The sequence below is a fragment of the Hydra viridissima genome, unplaced genomic scaffold (genome assembly GCF_058129835.1).
Source record: "Hydra viridissima isolate aposymbiotic clone 2 unplaced genomic scaffold, HvirCarnegie_v1 scaffold_10, whole genome shotgun sequence".
Lineage (NCBI taxonomy): Eukaryota > Metazoa > Cnidaria > Hydrozoa > Anthoathecata > Hydridae > Hydra > Hydra viridissima.
Genome location: NW_028324309.1, coordinates 15,422,937 through 15,440,358, shown reverse-complemented (window position 1 = coordinate 15,440,358; position 17,422 = coordinate 15,422,937). Strand labels below are relative to the sequence as shown.

General features: G+C 31.9%; 2 protein-coding genes across 2 annotated transcripts; one reads left to right on the top strand and one right to left on the bottom strand.

The window, feature by feature from the left end:
- Window positions 1-495: 495 nt before the first annotated feature.
- Window positions 496-1,811, top strand: LOC145181661 (uncharacterized). Its single transcript, XM_080056800.2, has 2 exons — window positions 496-646; window positions 1,004-1,811. Exon 2 carries the CDS (start codon window positions 1,041-1,043, stop codon window positions 1,590-1,592), a length of 552 nt encoding a protein of 183 aa, XP_079912926.2. The 5' UTR covers window positions 496-646; window positions 1,004-1,040; the 3' UTR covers window positions 1,593-1,811.
- A 7,388-nt stretch (window positions 1,812-9,199) lies between these two features.
- Window positions 9,200-13,305, bottom strand: LOC149883337 (uncharacterized). Its single transcript, XM_090100803.1, has 2 exons — window positions 13,255-13,305; window positions 9,200-12,506 (listed from the first exon to the last, which is right to left on the bottom strand). The coding sequence occupies exon 2, from the start codon at window positions 12,491-12,493 to the stop codon at window positions 9,830-9,832; it is 2,664 nt and encodes an 887-aa protein (XP_089956929.1). The 5' UTR covers window positions 12,494-12,506; window positions 13,255-13,305; the 3' UTR covers window positions 9,200-9,829.
- Window positions 13,306-17,422: the final 4,117 nt, after the last annotated feature.

Sequence of the window (17,422 nt, the reverse complement as noted above, 5' to 3'; positions counted from 1 at the left end):
TGTACCGACGTTAATGCAATTAAAATTTTAACGTTCTATTTTAACAAAGTTGATATATTTGTCAAACTTGTCATACAGTCATAAATCTCACGAGAATGGCCTACACTAATTGTAATTTCTCAATTCTAAAACGAACACAGAAAATACAACTAAAAACAATAAAAGTAATTACCATAAAAAGAAAAAAAAAAAAAAAAAAAGAAGACTGTTGCAAACACATAGAGAAGCGTTAATCCTTAAACTAAAAGATCTTTTAAAAGTAGTTTCCATCCATGAGCAAAATAACTTTTATCTATAATTCAAGATGTATGGTTATATATTGTTTTCTAAAATATTTTACCTCCCGAATAAAAAAAAAATTTGTTTTAAGTACTCACACAGAAATAGGTCAATAAAATCACAATACAACATTGTTATAGCGGTAAAGGTTGTGTCACAGCTATCAAAATACCGCTTCGAGCGTCATTCATCGGATTAGAACTGTTTTAATGAGAATAACTAATTTGCACGTTTCTTTTCTATATGGCAATTGGTTTGCGAGATGCGTCACAGTAGTTAAAAGAATTCCCAGATCGAAGATTTATTTTAAATTATTAATACCAGACCTAAATAAGTAGATTGATCAAGTTACAAAAATGTATGAATGGTAAGTTCTCCTTAATTTCTCAAGCCTCCAGGTTTCTTACTTCGAATTTTTATTACTTTTTAATTTATCATTATTCCTAATCCATTTTTAGCTTAATTTTAACTGATTTAACGAATAAAATTGCCCTTGTAGTATTTTGTTAAATTATTTTATTTACTTTTTTAAAAAAACTTTATGGGGCGATTTTTTTATTTGTAAAGTTATTAGTAAATGTCTTTTTTTTTTTTTTTGTGGTTTAATTGATTTTTTTTATTAATTAGAATTATTTTTGGTTACAGATTTTCTGGAACCAATATGAAATTTTGAATTAAATGAAAAATGAAATGGTGGTAAAATTATCTTAGATTTGTTTTATAGTGTAGACCGTCTCCTTTAAACAATTACTAAACAAAACATGCCCTTAAAGTATCACTTACGCACGGACTCGCACTACAAATACTGCATTGAAGAGATTAATCAAGAGAAATGGTCGTGTTTCAGAAAATCATTTAAATTGAAGAAACTTGGTTTTGAACAAGATTATAGTGTTGGTTACGATGCTGATTCGGAAACAGAGATAGTTGAAGATAGTTCCCAGGATTCCTCTAATCAGGTTACTGAAATGCAGATAAACCAAATCTCAAACTGCTTAACTGACGAAATGATGTTGGTTTCACAGGATGTAAATAAAAAAAATCACAATCAATCTGCAACACCATCCGGTCACTTGATGCCATCGTTTTCAAACGCATGCAGAAACTTAAATGATTCATTATTTGGGTTTAAAGAGTTTGGGTTTGCTCCATCTAATACTTCTACTTACATGCGTTCTGCTTCACCAAAAAATCATTTAAAAAGGAAGCTTGACATTATTCTGTTTGATGTTTGTAATAAAAGGCAACGAAAGAAAGTTTATAAAAAGATGTCTAAGGAGAGGACAATAGAAGAATGGCACGAACATTTTTAGAAGCTTGAAAGGCATCAGTTAGTTGTTGAGTAACAGACTATTCATTTCATACACAGGAGTTTTTGTTGTTTACAATCTAAAATAAGACGGCAGAAGTATTATAACATCAGCTTCTCATAATTATTCACTATACTCAAAATTACACATCTAAATGACTATTTTGAAAACCTAACAAAAATTTAAATATGTATAATATATTATTTGAAAATTTATTTATTTGACATACGCTTCGAGTTTGTTTTTTCAAATTCCGTAATATAAATATTCAGGCTCTGACTGTTATTCGCTGAAATATTGGGGGCTTAAATAAGTTTTGAGGTTTTCTTTTGTTACTTTGAAACTTTATTCAGAAGATTTGACATAATGCATTTTATTCAAAGTATTATTCATCATCAGCTACAATTTTTCCCATCTTTCAGATAGCATACGGACTCTGCGTTGAAAAAAATTGTCTTTTAAGGCGATCCAAAGTTCGGGTCAATTATGCTTGGCTAGGCCACGCATAATTGACCCGAACAAGTCACAAGGAACATTATTTGGTGAATACGCCAGTTTGGTTAGGATATCCAGTAAAAGCACCTCTAAAGTGTCCTTGAACTCTTTTTCAACATGCAGCCGAGCGTTACCGTGCTGTGACAACACTTTGCCATATCTTTTGACATATTGGGGGCTCAATTGCATCCACTATTCCTAGTGATGCTTTAGTTAGGCTCGAGTAGCTCATAATGGATCACTCCGAGTTGATCCTAATTGATGCACAAACCATTCTCCGTTTCTTGTCTCAAATTCATATGAAAACAAATTTCCTTGTTTTTGCATCATAATTGAGACGGTTTGAAATCGCTTGTATAATCAATTATATAAAGTTATATAAAGTTGTGTAAAATTATATAAAAATGTAAGTAAATTTTTTGCATTCAATAAAAAAAGTCTCGATTCAGCCATTTTTGACTAAATGAGCCTTATAAAGCCCTAAGAAATCTAATTGATATGGGCAGCGAGATTTTCGAGTTTTTAGGAAAGAAAAATAACAAAACTTGATCAACGTGAACGTTTTTGATTTTATTTGTTTGTTTTTTTTGCTATGCAATCATAAGAGTTTCGTCTTTTGTTCTAAGCTTCATGAAATCTTTTTTTTTTTTTGTTTTTTTGTTTTTTGTTGTTTTTTTTTAAGAACGCTTTTTTAGATAAGTGCTGTTTAGCTCAGTTAAAAGGTAAAAATTGTCCTACGAAAGTAAGTGTTCTTTTCTTTAATATTTGCCGAATATTTTGATGGCAACTCAAATGTGTTTGCTAAAAAAACGATGAATTCTATTAAAAGTTGTTTTGCCTAAAGCTGACGATAAAGATTTTGTTAGTAAGGTTTCTGTTTTAGCTAATGTTGCGCTAGCTGTAAATTAGTTTTATGAGAACTTTTTTTGTTTTAGACTTATCTGAGAACCCAGTCGTTATCAACCTATTTTAAAGTTAAGGAAAGAATTTCTTTTTGGCTTACCGATAGATATTTTTTGAAACACACGAGCTGCTCCAACCAGCCCTTTACAAAAAAGTCATAGGAATAATGTCTGGAGATTTAGCTGGCCATTCTTCATTAAGAACGAAATTATGGAAATTCTCCCTGCAAAAAGTCAGGGTGTCCCTTGCAGTATGGTTGATTGCACTATCCTGCTCGTTGGTCTCAAAACATTAATGGCATTAGCGAAAATTGAACAGAAGTTTTTTTGAACTGATTCACATCAGTTTGTCTGTTCCAGAAGTTCTCTAATGTATTTGTATGAATATGGATATGCACGTCAAACTAATTTACGGGATTATTCTTATCATTTTGCGTTTTTTTAAAAGTAATTATTTTTGGTGAGTATGATTTCATGATTGTATAATTATTTTGTAAATTTATTTTACTTAAACGGTCAATATTAACGTTACCCAAAATACGCATGTGCATCAATGGAAATCTCTAAGATGTGTTGATTGATTTTTTATGCACCTGCTGCATTATGATAAAGAAGTTAGTGTAGAAACCGTTAGTGGGCAGCGACAACAATGCAAGATTGTTGTGCAACCCGTATTGGACTTCAGGGAACTTAACACTTTCGTAGAAGCATTCACAATTATTGGCAAACTAGCACAAAGGTGCTAGTAGCACTTAATGAAGTTAGTGGCAATGTTATTGAAGATGCCTACTGTTTGAGAAAAGATGACACGACACATGTCAATGTTGAAAGTAGACGCCGTGATAAAAGGACGAAACAAGATACTTTCATGGAAAATAAACACCCTTTATTTTTGTACTGATTTAAAGTCAGTTTTCTATTAGGTTTCCGATTCAGTTACTGAAAAATTCCAACTGCGATCAAAAGCCTCTAACAAGATGTTGATTAGGAGATGACTTAGATCATAACAAAGTTTGTTGATAAATATGGACTTAAGGTGGGTATTAAACTTGTGGCTTCGGAATTAAACTTAGCAGAAGCATTAACACGAGTGTTCTGAAGTTAGTTGAAAATAGTCAACAAACCATATGAATCTGCGGCAGGTGTGTTAAGAGTGTACGGCTTGTTAGTGAATTGACCCAGCCCAAGTGTGAAATAGGGATAAAGTATGGGTAAAGCTCCCTGAAAATTGATACGAAACTCAGTACGAGATCGGAATATTTACTTGGAATAAACGGCAGAATGTGTTGACAAAATACGATTCTTGAGACAAATAGAAGCCAATATGGTAGAACAAGCTGTGGACGACGAACTATTTGTTTCACTCCCAGAAAATGAAACAAGCGAGGCAACGATGTTACGATGAAGGACGAGAGAAAGAAGGGTACGAGAGCGTTACAATCCCTGAATTCTAGTGGTTTTTTTGATCAAGGGGTGTAATAAATAAAGTTGCAAAAGGATAGGAAGCCTTTGCCAAAAAAATTTTGTGCGAACCTCTTACAGTAAGTGATCAATTAATGTTATAACGTGCATTAGCAGGAAATATCCTGGGACTTTAGTCTTGTATATATTTGGTTGAGCATTTTAAAGAGAGTTGAAAGTTTAAGCAAAGTAATATTAATATTCACATAATGTAAAACTCCAGTTAGAAGAATCTCGTCAACTTCAGAATTTACTTTATTTTTTCTTATTATTAAATATTGATCATTAGTCTTCGCTAGACATAAGCTAAAAATCCCTCTATATCTTTTACGTTATCCAAAAGATCCTCCTATTCAGATGATAAAAATTTAGTAAGTTTTCCATGTAATAAACAAGCAGTTTTATTTATTGTTCAAGAAGTATGAATTGTGCGTAGGAATTCTGCGTAAAATGTACCTCGCCTAAAATCGTACTGTTCGTATACACAACCGTCTAGAAAATTAAAATAAATAAAGGGAGGGGGACGGTAGGACCGTACTACATAAAGCATTTAACAAAATTAAATACAGCAGGTTTGAGCAGCAATTTTTGTTTTTTAGTTGTTTAAATGACAGATAAAAAAAATTACGTTTCGTGGATTTATTGACGTCATTGACTTGCGCTATTGTTAGTTTAAAAGTTAATACAAAGATAACTGAAGTTAAGTTGCCATAATAAACGAAAAATTTTACTGTAATCCTTTCTCCCTACATCCAGCGTCGTAGCTGATTTAAAAATCAATCGCATGTAGTCGTCTCATTTTATCGTTAAAGTGTTTTTATTGTTTTGTCTTGTGAAAACATGACGTCATTGTTATTGAATTGAAAGCATGACACGAATAATGAACAAAAGTATACTCACAAATGATAATGAATGGTTTATTTAATGCAAACTCGTCTCTTCTTTGTTAAGATCTGCTTTTTTTAACCAACAAAGATCAATGTTGCCCAAAAAACACCTTTCCGCAGCTGACAGTATCAAAAAGTCTAATCAAGTATACGACATCATGGAACTCAAAATAACTTTGGCAAACGTTAATTTGCTGAATTTCCTTTAATGGCTGGCCTTATACACAGGTGCTGACGCCGTTTGTTTGAACGATTTGAAAACTCAGAGAAATACTTGCCGTCTATTCAATAAACATTTTAACTTCATTTTATGTTGGAGCTACTGATTCAGAGAATGTATTTATACAAACGTTAAATTCTACATGAAAAGAATTGATTTGTTTTCTCCATTATTTAGTATAATGAGGCGCAACGCTTTAATATCTTTCATGTGGAAGCGTTTTTGATGAAGGCAGGAGAAAAAAATCCTCAATGCTTAACCCGGATGACAATTACTTTCATTCATTTTGTGAATGAAGTTGTTTATAACACAGTTCAGTTGCTAAATGTTGCATAGGTACAGCGCCATATCGCAGGCTGAATTAGATCTGTCATCAAAATATTCGATCGCTTGAAGTCATGTAAATGGTTTTTGAATTAGCTGCTGTGCGACAAGTGCCTGAAAATGTTTTTGAATTTGTTGCTTTGCAACCGTTTTGAAAATTTAGTGAAAAACTAAATTTTTAACTATTTGAATTTAACTAATTAGAACATGTTAGAAAATAAGTTTTTGGTGAAACGGCGAAACGAGAAACAAAAAATGATAAAACGCAAATGACCTTTATATATCTATATATACCATATTTTGCAAAAAAAAAAAAAAATTTCTAAGAAAATGTGATGCAGGAAGTTTTTTCTGGAAAGTTTCGATTGGTGGAATTTAGCCTTCCGTAAAAACAAAAAAACTTTTATGGAAAATTAAGGAAGGCATGTTTTTATTTTGCTTTCCCTTACTCCACCTACTCTCCTTCCCTTTCTCCCCTAGATTTATTCTTGCAGGCACCCAAAAGTTGGGTTATAAGCGAAATTCAGAAATATTTCTATAATCAAGTTTAATACACAATGTAACCGAGGTTTGCCCACTTAGATTTTTCAATGTTTATTTTTGTATTTTTTGCCACTGAATTCGAAAATCAATTCTTTTTGACGTAACATTGATAGTTTTTTAATTGTGTTTAATTTCATATTTTCTTGATATAAGCGCAAATTTTCTCTATTTAGTCAGTATGTTATATCAATCTATTCTGATATTATAAGGATAATTACATTGCATATAGCACTTTTTCAAATATTGAAAGGTATTTAAGAAGTACAATATTAGTGAAAACAAAAAGGAACAATGCAGTTCCTTACTATAAACCCTTTCCTCAAGATTAGAAGTGCTTTGGTGATCGAGATTTTCTTATGTGCATATTTCATCTTTTCTTACTAGAGACCATATATAATCTCCCTTCAAAGCAGTATCGTCCTTGATATCTACTTACCATTCTTGCAATGTCCTCTCACAATGTTCTCACTGATATCGCCCATGTTTTGGGGGAAGAAATCTAAATGTGAATGCAACATGTGAATCTTTATAGATATGCGATAACCAGGTTTCATGAACGTTTCAATAAGGTTTGCAATCAGTTGTTTGTAGTTAGAGTCCTTGCTATTTCTTAAGAATCCACGAACTACATCACGAAATGTACACCGAGCTTCTTTTTCAACTTTTGTCATCGCTCTTTCGAGTTTCTTTGACTTCAACATTGCTTTTACTTGGAGTCTAATGAATATGCTACCTTTGATCTTTACCTTAGATTGCTTTGGAAATATGAGACGAATTTCTTGTAAAACTTCTCCTCCAAAATCTAAGGCTTTTACAAGAAGCCAATCCTTTTAGCAATCCTAGTTTGATATGAAGTGGGGGTAATAAGACTTTATAGGAATCTACTAAAGACTGCTTAAGAACATTGAATAATCCTGGCTGTAGTTTCACTCGTGGGGGCTAATGAAATTTCTTGTAATGATCATCATAAGCCCTGCTGTCCCACAAGTAAAGGAAACATGAATACTTTAAGTATCCCACTTGCAAGCCAAGCATCTTAAAATCACCGCAAACATCTCATTTGAATTTAGAATAACTAGTTTTCTCAAGAAGTTCTTTGACATTATTATAAACTTCTTTCTTCTGTATCAAGTGTACGAGAGGCAAAGACGGGTATTTATTTCCATTGTGGAACAACACTGCTTTGAGACTCCGTATTGAGTTATTTATGAACAGTTGTCATTGTGCAGATCACGCTCAAGCCTAAGAGAAGTAAACAAACCAGTCACATCTTTACAAAAACATAAATCATTACACAAGTCATTGTAAAATTCAAATTCTTTATATTATTTCCGATACACTAATGTCCTGCAGTCTTCGTCTTATAGATTCTATTTCATCAGCCTTGATGAGAGAAGTTGAGCTCCTGACTTAGTAAGACCTAAATCTCTGATTAAATCATCTCGCTCACTTAGATTTGGAAAGTGAGGCTGAAAAGTCGTTATTGGTACAAAAGCTTTCTCCATGTCTTCGCTACTGTAACTTGCTGACTCTGGAGATGAAATATTCATTGCATCTTCCTTCGTAAAAGAACGAAAAAATAACATGTAGCAACTTCAACATAGTCATAGATAACAATAGCGTTCAAAACTTCATTAAAAAAAAAATACATAGTAACAGTCATCGTGATGGTTCTTCTGTTCTCTCCATGGGAACGGCAAAAGGCAATGCCTTTTTTTTTACCTCGTAACCATCCTGCAAGAGTAGTTCGGCAGGTTCCACATATCACGAGGCCTATGGTTTGTCCTGATCACAGATGGTCATTCCAAAATATTTTTCACGATACTTTTTACGATTTTATGTAATAGCTGCTTTTTGTCAACGTAATATTCATACACATATCAGGAGGATTTCGATATCCTCTAGTAGTCTTTATGAGAAGAACAAAACTTAATCGGCACAACTACGTATATAATGCGTGTTAAATGCGCATTTGGAGTAGCTTAAGATGTTTTAAAACAAAATATTTTGGTCTAGAGTGCAAACTTTAAATACATACTTGATAACAGGCATGCAAAAAGTTTTTTATAAGTTTTATGAAAGATTTAACGACTCGGAAAAGGAAAACTTTGTATTTAAAGTAACTATTAATGACGTATCTTCAGTCTACAATACACGTATTATGTCTTGCAAACCAATACTTTTCTTTCATAATCCAAGCCGCGGACTGCGAGAGAAGCACACTAACAACATCCCATGAAATGTTTTAAAGCACCGACAATGAATGGGTGCTCAGTTGCCGTTAGGTGCTGAAAACGTTTTAACTTTGAAACGGTGGATGATACAAAAAGTTTTTTTACATTTTTGGAATTAGCAGAGAAAATTAATAAACAACAAATATTTTGTTAAACATTGTCACATTGTGATATCAGTGGTTACATTTATATCTAACTTTAATCATATGAATGTGACACTCGTAGTAAAAAGCATTAAATCTGTGGGCCTTTTGTTTCTACATGGTAATTTAGCATTCTATATTGACAAATAAAACTTTTATAATCTGTTAGCGATCCCAACCAAATCTACTGTAAATAACAAAAACAAACAAACAAAAAAAACTAAAAAAATCTTTAGTGAAATTAAGGAAACAGTTTTTTATTTAATAATTAGCCTGATTATAAGAATGAGGGATGAATTTGGTGAAAGAAGAACAAGGGATGAATTTGATGAAAGAAGAATGAGGGATGAACTTCATGATAGAGAATAAGTTACAAATATAAAAGTAGCAGAAAAAAAAAATTATTCAGTAAAATTTTAATCTAGCTAAATAAGTTACATTAAGAAAATCAATTTTTAAAAATGATTCTGATAAAAGTCATAAAGGTTCAAAAATTCATTAAAAAGTTTTTGCCTGTAAAAAATTTCATTAAAAAAATGACAGTCATAGAAATGATTTGAGGAAATACTAGTTAATAAATAAAGAAACGATGCATAATCTTATTCTCCAAAATGACTGTTATTCATCTGGTTGATTACTGAATGTTTATTTGTAAAGTTACTCTGATATTCAACTTTACTTTTTTAAATTTTTATCTGCTAGCTTCAATCTTGTTATTGGACTATCCTTTTACTTCCTAAATGCAAATCTAACCTTCCAAGGAAACTATCTGTTTGAATAAAAGAGGACTCTAGTTGTTTTCGATTGACTATAGGAACAAGAGTTTTAATCATTTGTGTAGTTGATAGATTCATCATATGATCTAATCTGCATGAATCCAACTTTAAGCTCATTGAGTAATCACTAAACTCTGGGATTGCATTTTTACTTTCAAAAAAACTTCCAAATTCCTCCATATTATTATCTACATTATCTTGTGTTTCAATACACAAACCAATGGGAGAAAACATATTCACAACTTCCCCAAGGTCTTAACAACTTTTTTTAGGTAAGATATTTTCAACAACATTTATACAATTTTCCACTAAGTGAACAATTTCCTTTCTAAGGTCATTAGTACTATCAGTAGAGGTGTCTTCTGTAGGGTTATCATACATTTTAATACTAGAGGAGAGTGTGCTATAAGGATTTATGTGCTCAGAAATATTTGACATAATCATTTCAATATTATGATCAGGATGTTTTAGTCTTTCAGAGTTCAAATAAAGTTGATTTTGTAATTGATTGCTATAGTCTGGTTGGTCTAATATGCTTTTAACTGCATCACAATGGTCTAATTCATTTAACTTTTCAAAACTTTTGTCTTGTTGCTTTTGCATTTCACTGCTACATTCTGGTTGATTCAGCTGGTTTTCCATTAAATTGCTATGGTCTGGCTGGATTAGTATTTCAGAGCTATGATCTGTTTTGCTTTGTATTTCACTGCTACATTCCAGTTGACACTGCTGGTTTTCCATTGAATTGCTATGGACTGGCTGGATTAGTATTTCAGAGCTAAGGTCAGTTTTGTTTTGTATTTCACTGCTACATTCAAGTTGACTCAGCTGGTTTTCCATTGAATTGCTATGGACTGGCTGGATTAGTATTTCAGAGCTAAGGTCTGTTTTGTTTTCTACTTCACTGCTACATTCTGGTTGACTCAGTTGGTTTTCCATTGAATTGCTATGGACTGGCTGGATTAGTATTTCAGAGCTAAGGTCAGTTTTGTTTTGTATTTCACTGCTACATTCAAGTTGACTCTGCTGGTTTTCCATTGAATTGCTATGGTCTGGCTGGATTAGTATTTCAGAGCTAAGGTCTGTTTTGTTTTCTACTTCACTGCTACATTCTGGTTGACACTGCTGGTTTTCCATTGAATTGCTATGGTCTGGCTGGTTTAGTATTTCAGAGTTACAATCGGTTTTGTTTTGTATTTCACTACTATATTCCAGTTGACACTGCTGGTTTTCCATTGAATTGCTATGGTCTGTCTGGTTTAGTATTTTAGAACAGATATCATGTTGGTTATGTATATTAGTGCCATTGTTTAATAGGTTCTTCATTGGATAGCTATGGTCTAGTTGATTTAGCTGATTATCAATGGAATTAGAATGCATAATTTGGTCTTGTATTTCAGAGCTAAAATCTACTTGATTTTGTATTTCCTTGCTATGGTCCAGTTGGTTTATCTGGTTCTCAATTGAATTGCTGAGATCCGGCTGAATTTGTTTATCAGAGATTAGGTGTGGTTGGTTTTGTATATGATAATTGTTGTTTGGCTCGGTGGATTGGTTTAGTTGTTTTCTCATTATATTGCTTTGATCAGGTTGGTTTAGTACTTCTGAATCTTGGTCAAATTGTTTTTGAGTTTCTGTAGTGATGTCTAGTTGGTTTAGGATTTCATTGTTATATTCTGATTGGTTTAGTTGGTTTTTGATTGAATCATTTTGATCAGGTAGGTTTAGCATTTCAGATTTTAGACAAGGTTGGTTTTGTATTTCACTATTATGGTCTAATTGGTGTTTAGTTTGACTTTCATAATCTGGTTGGTTTAGTGATTTACTGTCAATGTCTGATTGTTTTTTTACTTGATTACTATGGTCTAGATTGTTTTCAATTTGGCTATGAAATTCTGGTTTACTGTCTTTATCATAGCTTTCATTTTTCAATAGATTGGTATGGTTTAATGTTTTTAGTATGTTAGGGTAAAAGTCTAGTTTCTTTTCTGATTGATTGCTAAGCTCCGGATAGATTTTAGTTTGGTAGTGTATTTCACTGTTATGGCTTATTTGGTTTGTTAATTGATTGCTAAGATTTGTTTGAACTTGTATTTCATTTCTTTGATCTGATTGATTTAATTCAGGTAAATTTTGCTCAACTATTTCAAGGACTGGTTGGTTAGATAACAATCCTAGTTCAATGGTAGCACTCTTTATGCAAGAACAAGCAAGATTAGAAGAAAATGAATAAATGCAATTCTGAAACTTTTTCTCAAAAGACTGATTTAAGATTTCTTTATTTACAAGTTGAAACATGGAACTAATTAGTTGAGTGGAAAACTTATTAAGATACTTTTCAGTACTTGTTGCAACATTTAGGTGATGATCAGGTTCAAGGTTACACTCTTGAGTTTCTTCTGGAGAAGAATTAACATTTCTAAAATTCTGATTTTCTATGCCCGAGTCAATTAAACCATTGCTACTATTTCTAAAATCATCAGACTTATGATGATTTATTTGTGAATTGATTTGTTCATTTACTTTTACAGTTACAATATTATCATCCTGTGAACTGTTTAAAGAAGAAATTTGATTAGCTGTAAGAGGAATTAGCTTGATTTTTATTGGATTAGATAAATTATGTTGGGTACCATCTTCATGAATTTCTTCAAAATTTTTCTCACTCTGCAATGACTTTATGATGACCTCTTGAAAACTTATTTTTTCATCTTTCTCTTGTAGTAATTTGATAATGCTTTCTTTTTCCCTCAGTAATAATTTCTCAAATTCTTCAAACTTCGTACTCAGGCTGCTCATACTTTTTTCATAATGTTTTTTCAACAGCTTATTTTTCTCTTCTGTATATTTTAATGCAGCTTTTAAACCCATCACTTCTTCTTTAAGAATGTTAATCATTGATTCATCGGACATCATCATTAGTTTTAAAAATCTACAAAGCAAAAAAAATTGGGTATTGATAATACTAGCAAAATAATTGTACTAATATCATATTATTAATATATAAAAATTGAGATTAATATATAAATCATTGTATGAATTATTAAATCTAAAAAATGATTCATCAAAAATTCAGCTAAGATTCTTTTGAAATTTTCTTTTTGAAAGCTCTTATTTTGAAACTTAAACAAAATCAATTCCTGTCATTATGTACTTGCTATTTTGAAATGTGTAAACAGCTTTAACAAAAAAAGAAAAATGGTATTACTTGAAAAAAGTAAAAGATTCTAAACGTAACCAAAGTATTTCTTCAATTTAAAAGTGAAATAAATAAAATCCAAAAGAAATAAAGTAATGAACTTCATGCATAGGTATATATTTGCTACATTACATGTGAATCGCAGCAAAATACATTAAAAATAGCCTAGCATTATATACCTTTTGCAGTTAATGGTATTTATTTTGAATTGTAATAATGCATGGTAATGCATCTAGGGACTAAATCTAATATTTAAAGATTGATAAATAAACGATAAATATGTTAAAAGACAATTCCAAAAGAAAGTTAATTCCTATTGTCGGACGTTTAAACACTCATAGTATGCAGCTTCTATGTAGCATGTGAAACATACCTTCCAATCAAAAAAATCAAATATTACTTTTTGATTGGAAGAAATTAGTCTGAAACTCTTAACAAGATGCATTACACTTCATTAGGAATCACTATCACTTTAACTTACTTCCAAAAAACGTTTTGAAAAAAAGGTTTCGCGATGTGTAATGTGTCGATGTTTACATTTATTTATAAGTAAAACGCATGCGCGCATTGCAAGTGGAAGAGTTGATAATGCCTCCCGGCGCACAGTGGAAAATTGTGGAGCAACAGCATATCATAAATGTTTTTTTACTAATGTCGCTACTGTCATTATATTTCAATTTTATTTAATAGTTTAATAGTCAATCATTACTATAATGCAGGAATTTCACATAATTTTATGTAAAACAAAAAGTTTTGAAGCCCTACTGTTTATTAATTTTGTGGATGTTCAATTCAAACCTGTTCGCTTCATCACTTTAAAAGTTAATTTTCATAAAACTTTCTAGGAATAAATATAAAGTATTATATATTTATGAAAAGCTCATCTTATCAAGATTTTAAGAAAATTACACATTTTTACTTATATGGTTCAGTTTAGGAGTAATTATTTGAACAATAAAATAAATCCAAAAAAAAAAATATTCTTCAAGTTCACTGAGACTTTTGGCAGTTACCCACGCTTCCCCACGCTTTACATTTAATGTAGTATTGCAGCCTAGGTGTTTATTAAAAACATGTATAAGAAAGTTATCGAGAAAAAAGTGATAAAAGTAAAAAAAACAGAAAACCGCTTTTTATCGTGGTTTCAAACTTTGTTCATTTATAACAAAAGCTTGGTATATGTTTTTAACTTATTATCAATTTTTTATTGATACCATGTCGTTCTTGTATATTTGCACTCATTTTGTGGTGAATGTACACTGCCAATATATAAAGAGTTGAAACATTTATATTAGTATAACAAATTCACAGTGGAAATTAAGCCAACACGTTTGACTATTGAGTATTACGTACATTACTTTTGTGACTTGTTAAAATGACAACTTTTAAGTGTTCGAAATGTAAATTATTGCTTTCCTATATTGATGGAGGAAGGACAGTTGAGGCACTGTCAACAAGTTATCAACTTTCTGAGGACAACTTGTGTTTCATCATTAGTGATATTCAAAGGCACATTATTCCGTCGTTTAATAAACGATGGATACAGGCGTCACGGAAAAAGGAAGCTTTTTTATCTAAGAACAGTGATTGGTTAGATTCTGAATATTGTGTATCTTTACCTAACTCAGAAGAGGCAGTTACCGACTCCACGCCATCTACTTCTATTGAAAAATGTGGAAGACCCTGCGTGTCTTATGGAGACTCGTCAAAATCCAGCAAAAAAAGAAAAAATTCCATGTTATTTAAGGAATATGGATTTGAGCAAATCTTTAATACAAATCTTCAGGCGTTGCGTTCAATAGGAGAAGTAGCAGAAGCAAAACTTGTGGAAGGATTGCTAATAAAGACAAAAAAATTAATATCGAGTTATGGAAAACGCAAGCCAGAAAAATATGCTAACGGATGAAGAAGCACTCAGCGTGTTTATTGATTTAGATTTAACAAAAGCACAATACTTGTACATGAGGAAGGTGAAAAACGAACGAAACTGTTTCATATTCCCACCATATTGCAAAATTCAAGAAACTAAACAGACCTGCTATCCACCATCTTCTGCAATAGAAATTACGAACACATATGCGAAAATTCTGGAACTGCAAGATTTATTGGATCACACTGTAGCTAGAATTTTGACCATAGATTCCGTGTACGGTATTGAAATCAACAGTTTATTTTTTTATAGTACATGGGGCTGTGATGGTTCCTCTGGCCAAAGCCAATACAAGCAGAAACTTCCAGAAGAATATGAACTTATTTCTGATGCAAGTTTGTTTATTAGTTCTTTGGTGCCTATCAAACTAATTGATAAAGTAACTGGCGCAGTTGTTTGGCAAATCCGGCACCTTCACCTGTTTTTGTCGACCTATATGTATGGAATTTTGCAAAGAGACTCCCGAGAAAACTAAAGCCATTGTAGATGAAATAAAGAGCCAAATAAACTCTTTGCGGCCATCTATAATTAATAAAAATGGTTAAAGTGTACAAGTAAAACATGAAATTTTTCTAACAATGATAGATGGAAAAGTGGCTATGGCATTAACTTATATGCCTTCTGGGACTACATGTACAATATGTGGAGCTACTCCACGGCAAATAAACGATTTGACCAAAGTGGCTTCGAGGCCTGAAAATGAAAATTCTTATCAATATGGATTGTCTACATTACATGCCTAGATTCGTTGTATGAAAATGATATTACATATTTCTTACAACATTTCTTTCCGAACATGGTCAGCCACAAGTGAAGAAAAGAAACGGCTAAAGCAAGAGAAGAAGATCTTGGTGCAGAAACGTTTTCGTGAGGAGCTAGGGTTGATCATCGACAAACCAAGACAAGTAAGTGGTAATACCAACGATGGTAATACTGCTAGAAGATTTTTTTACAATGCAAGCTGCTCTGATGAAATCACTGGAGTGGATGAAAATTTGATTAAGCGATTTTACATAATTCTGTAAGCTCTCTCCTCAGGTGTTATGATAAATGCTGAAAGTTTTGGTAGTTATGCTGTAGAAACTGCCCGAATCTATGTGACCAATTATGGATGGTACTATATGTCATCTTCAGTACACAAAATCTTACTTCACAAGGAAAATATCATAAAGCATTTTGCAGTACTTCCTATCTGTCAACTTTAAGAAGATGCGCAAGAATCCCGTAATAAGGATTATAAAAACTTTCGCCTTCATAATGCCTGAAAATGTTCTCGATCAGTTACAAATGAGGATATATTTCAAACTCTTCTGTACACTTCCGATCTGTACATCGCTAGCATTAGAAAACCGTATTAAAAAAATGTGCAAGAACTTGATGAAGACACTCTGCAGCTTTTGAAAGTCAACGAACTGGTTTCAAGAACTGAAAGTCCCTATATAGTTATGAAATAGTACCTTTAATATACCTATACATTATTTCATAAAAACAACTATTTAAAAATTGTTATTTAGAAACTGTTTTAAATATTTCAATAATTAGTAGGTAAGCATTTTATGTATTTTTTGTCGTTTCTAATAATTTTAAGGTATTTTCATACATTTGTAAAGCATTGTGTTAAAGTGTAAATTAAAAAAATGCCAATTTTGAAGTTTTTGATTTTGATTTTTTTATTTTTAATTTTGTATTACAAAAAATTCTTATAAAAAGTATTTCATTAGAAGCGTCATACTACTTTACATTTGTGCAAAATTTCAAATCTCTATTTTCAATAACAAAAAAGTTATCGATTTTTGGTCCGAAACACAACCTTTATTTTCCACTGTGTGGCGGCAAAGTAGCATTTTGCCGAAAGGAGTACTTTTTTGGGACGCGGAAACCATGGGATCGCCCATGGTTTCCGCGTCCCAAAAAATGTTCTACCTTCCACCTCTTTCCGCCTCCCAATTGGCGGCAAAGAGTTTTTTTGAAAGCAGAATGTTTTGGAGGCCGCCACCAATTGATAGGCGGAAGCTACTTGCGGTCGCCATCAGAAGATATTTTGGAGGCAAGTTGATTTGGATGGCGCGTTCAGTAGATTCCGTCTTTTAATTGGCGGCCGGAACCAGAACTTTTCTATAGGGGCAAAATTTTTTAAAAACCACCACCTATCGAGAAGCGGAAGTTACTGGCGGCCGCTGTCAAAAGATATTTTGGAGGGAAGATAATCACCTTCCCTCCAAAATATTTTTTGACAGCGGATAAAATATTTAAATATTTTATAAAATATAAATAAAAATAAAATATTTTTTTGTTATATAATATTTTAAAGATTTGGAAGGCACCTTCTGTGGCTTCTGATTCCGAACTGGCGGTGGACGCAAAACTGGATGCGAAACTTTTCCCTGCCACCTCCAGAAGTAATAAGAACAAACGGCGAAGTTTTCATTAAAAAAAAAAAAAATTAAAATCTTTAAATTTCTTGTTAATTTAAAAAATATTTGTTTTTAAGTTAACAAGCAATTTAAAGATTAATTAGGTTCAAATATTGAAAACTTGACATCAAAAACGCGTTTTAAATGAGATTTATAGCCGAACTTTGACTATTTTAAAAAAATTTTGATTTTGTAAGTGGTTTTTCTCTAATCCTATTGAATAAATTAAGAGGTTTTATATTTAAAACATAAGTTAAAAATTGTAAAGTTTACTTCTATGCCAGAGGCAAAAAAACTCATTTCAA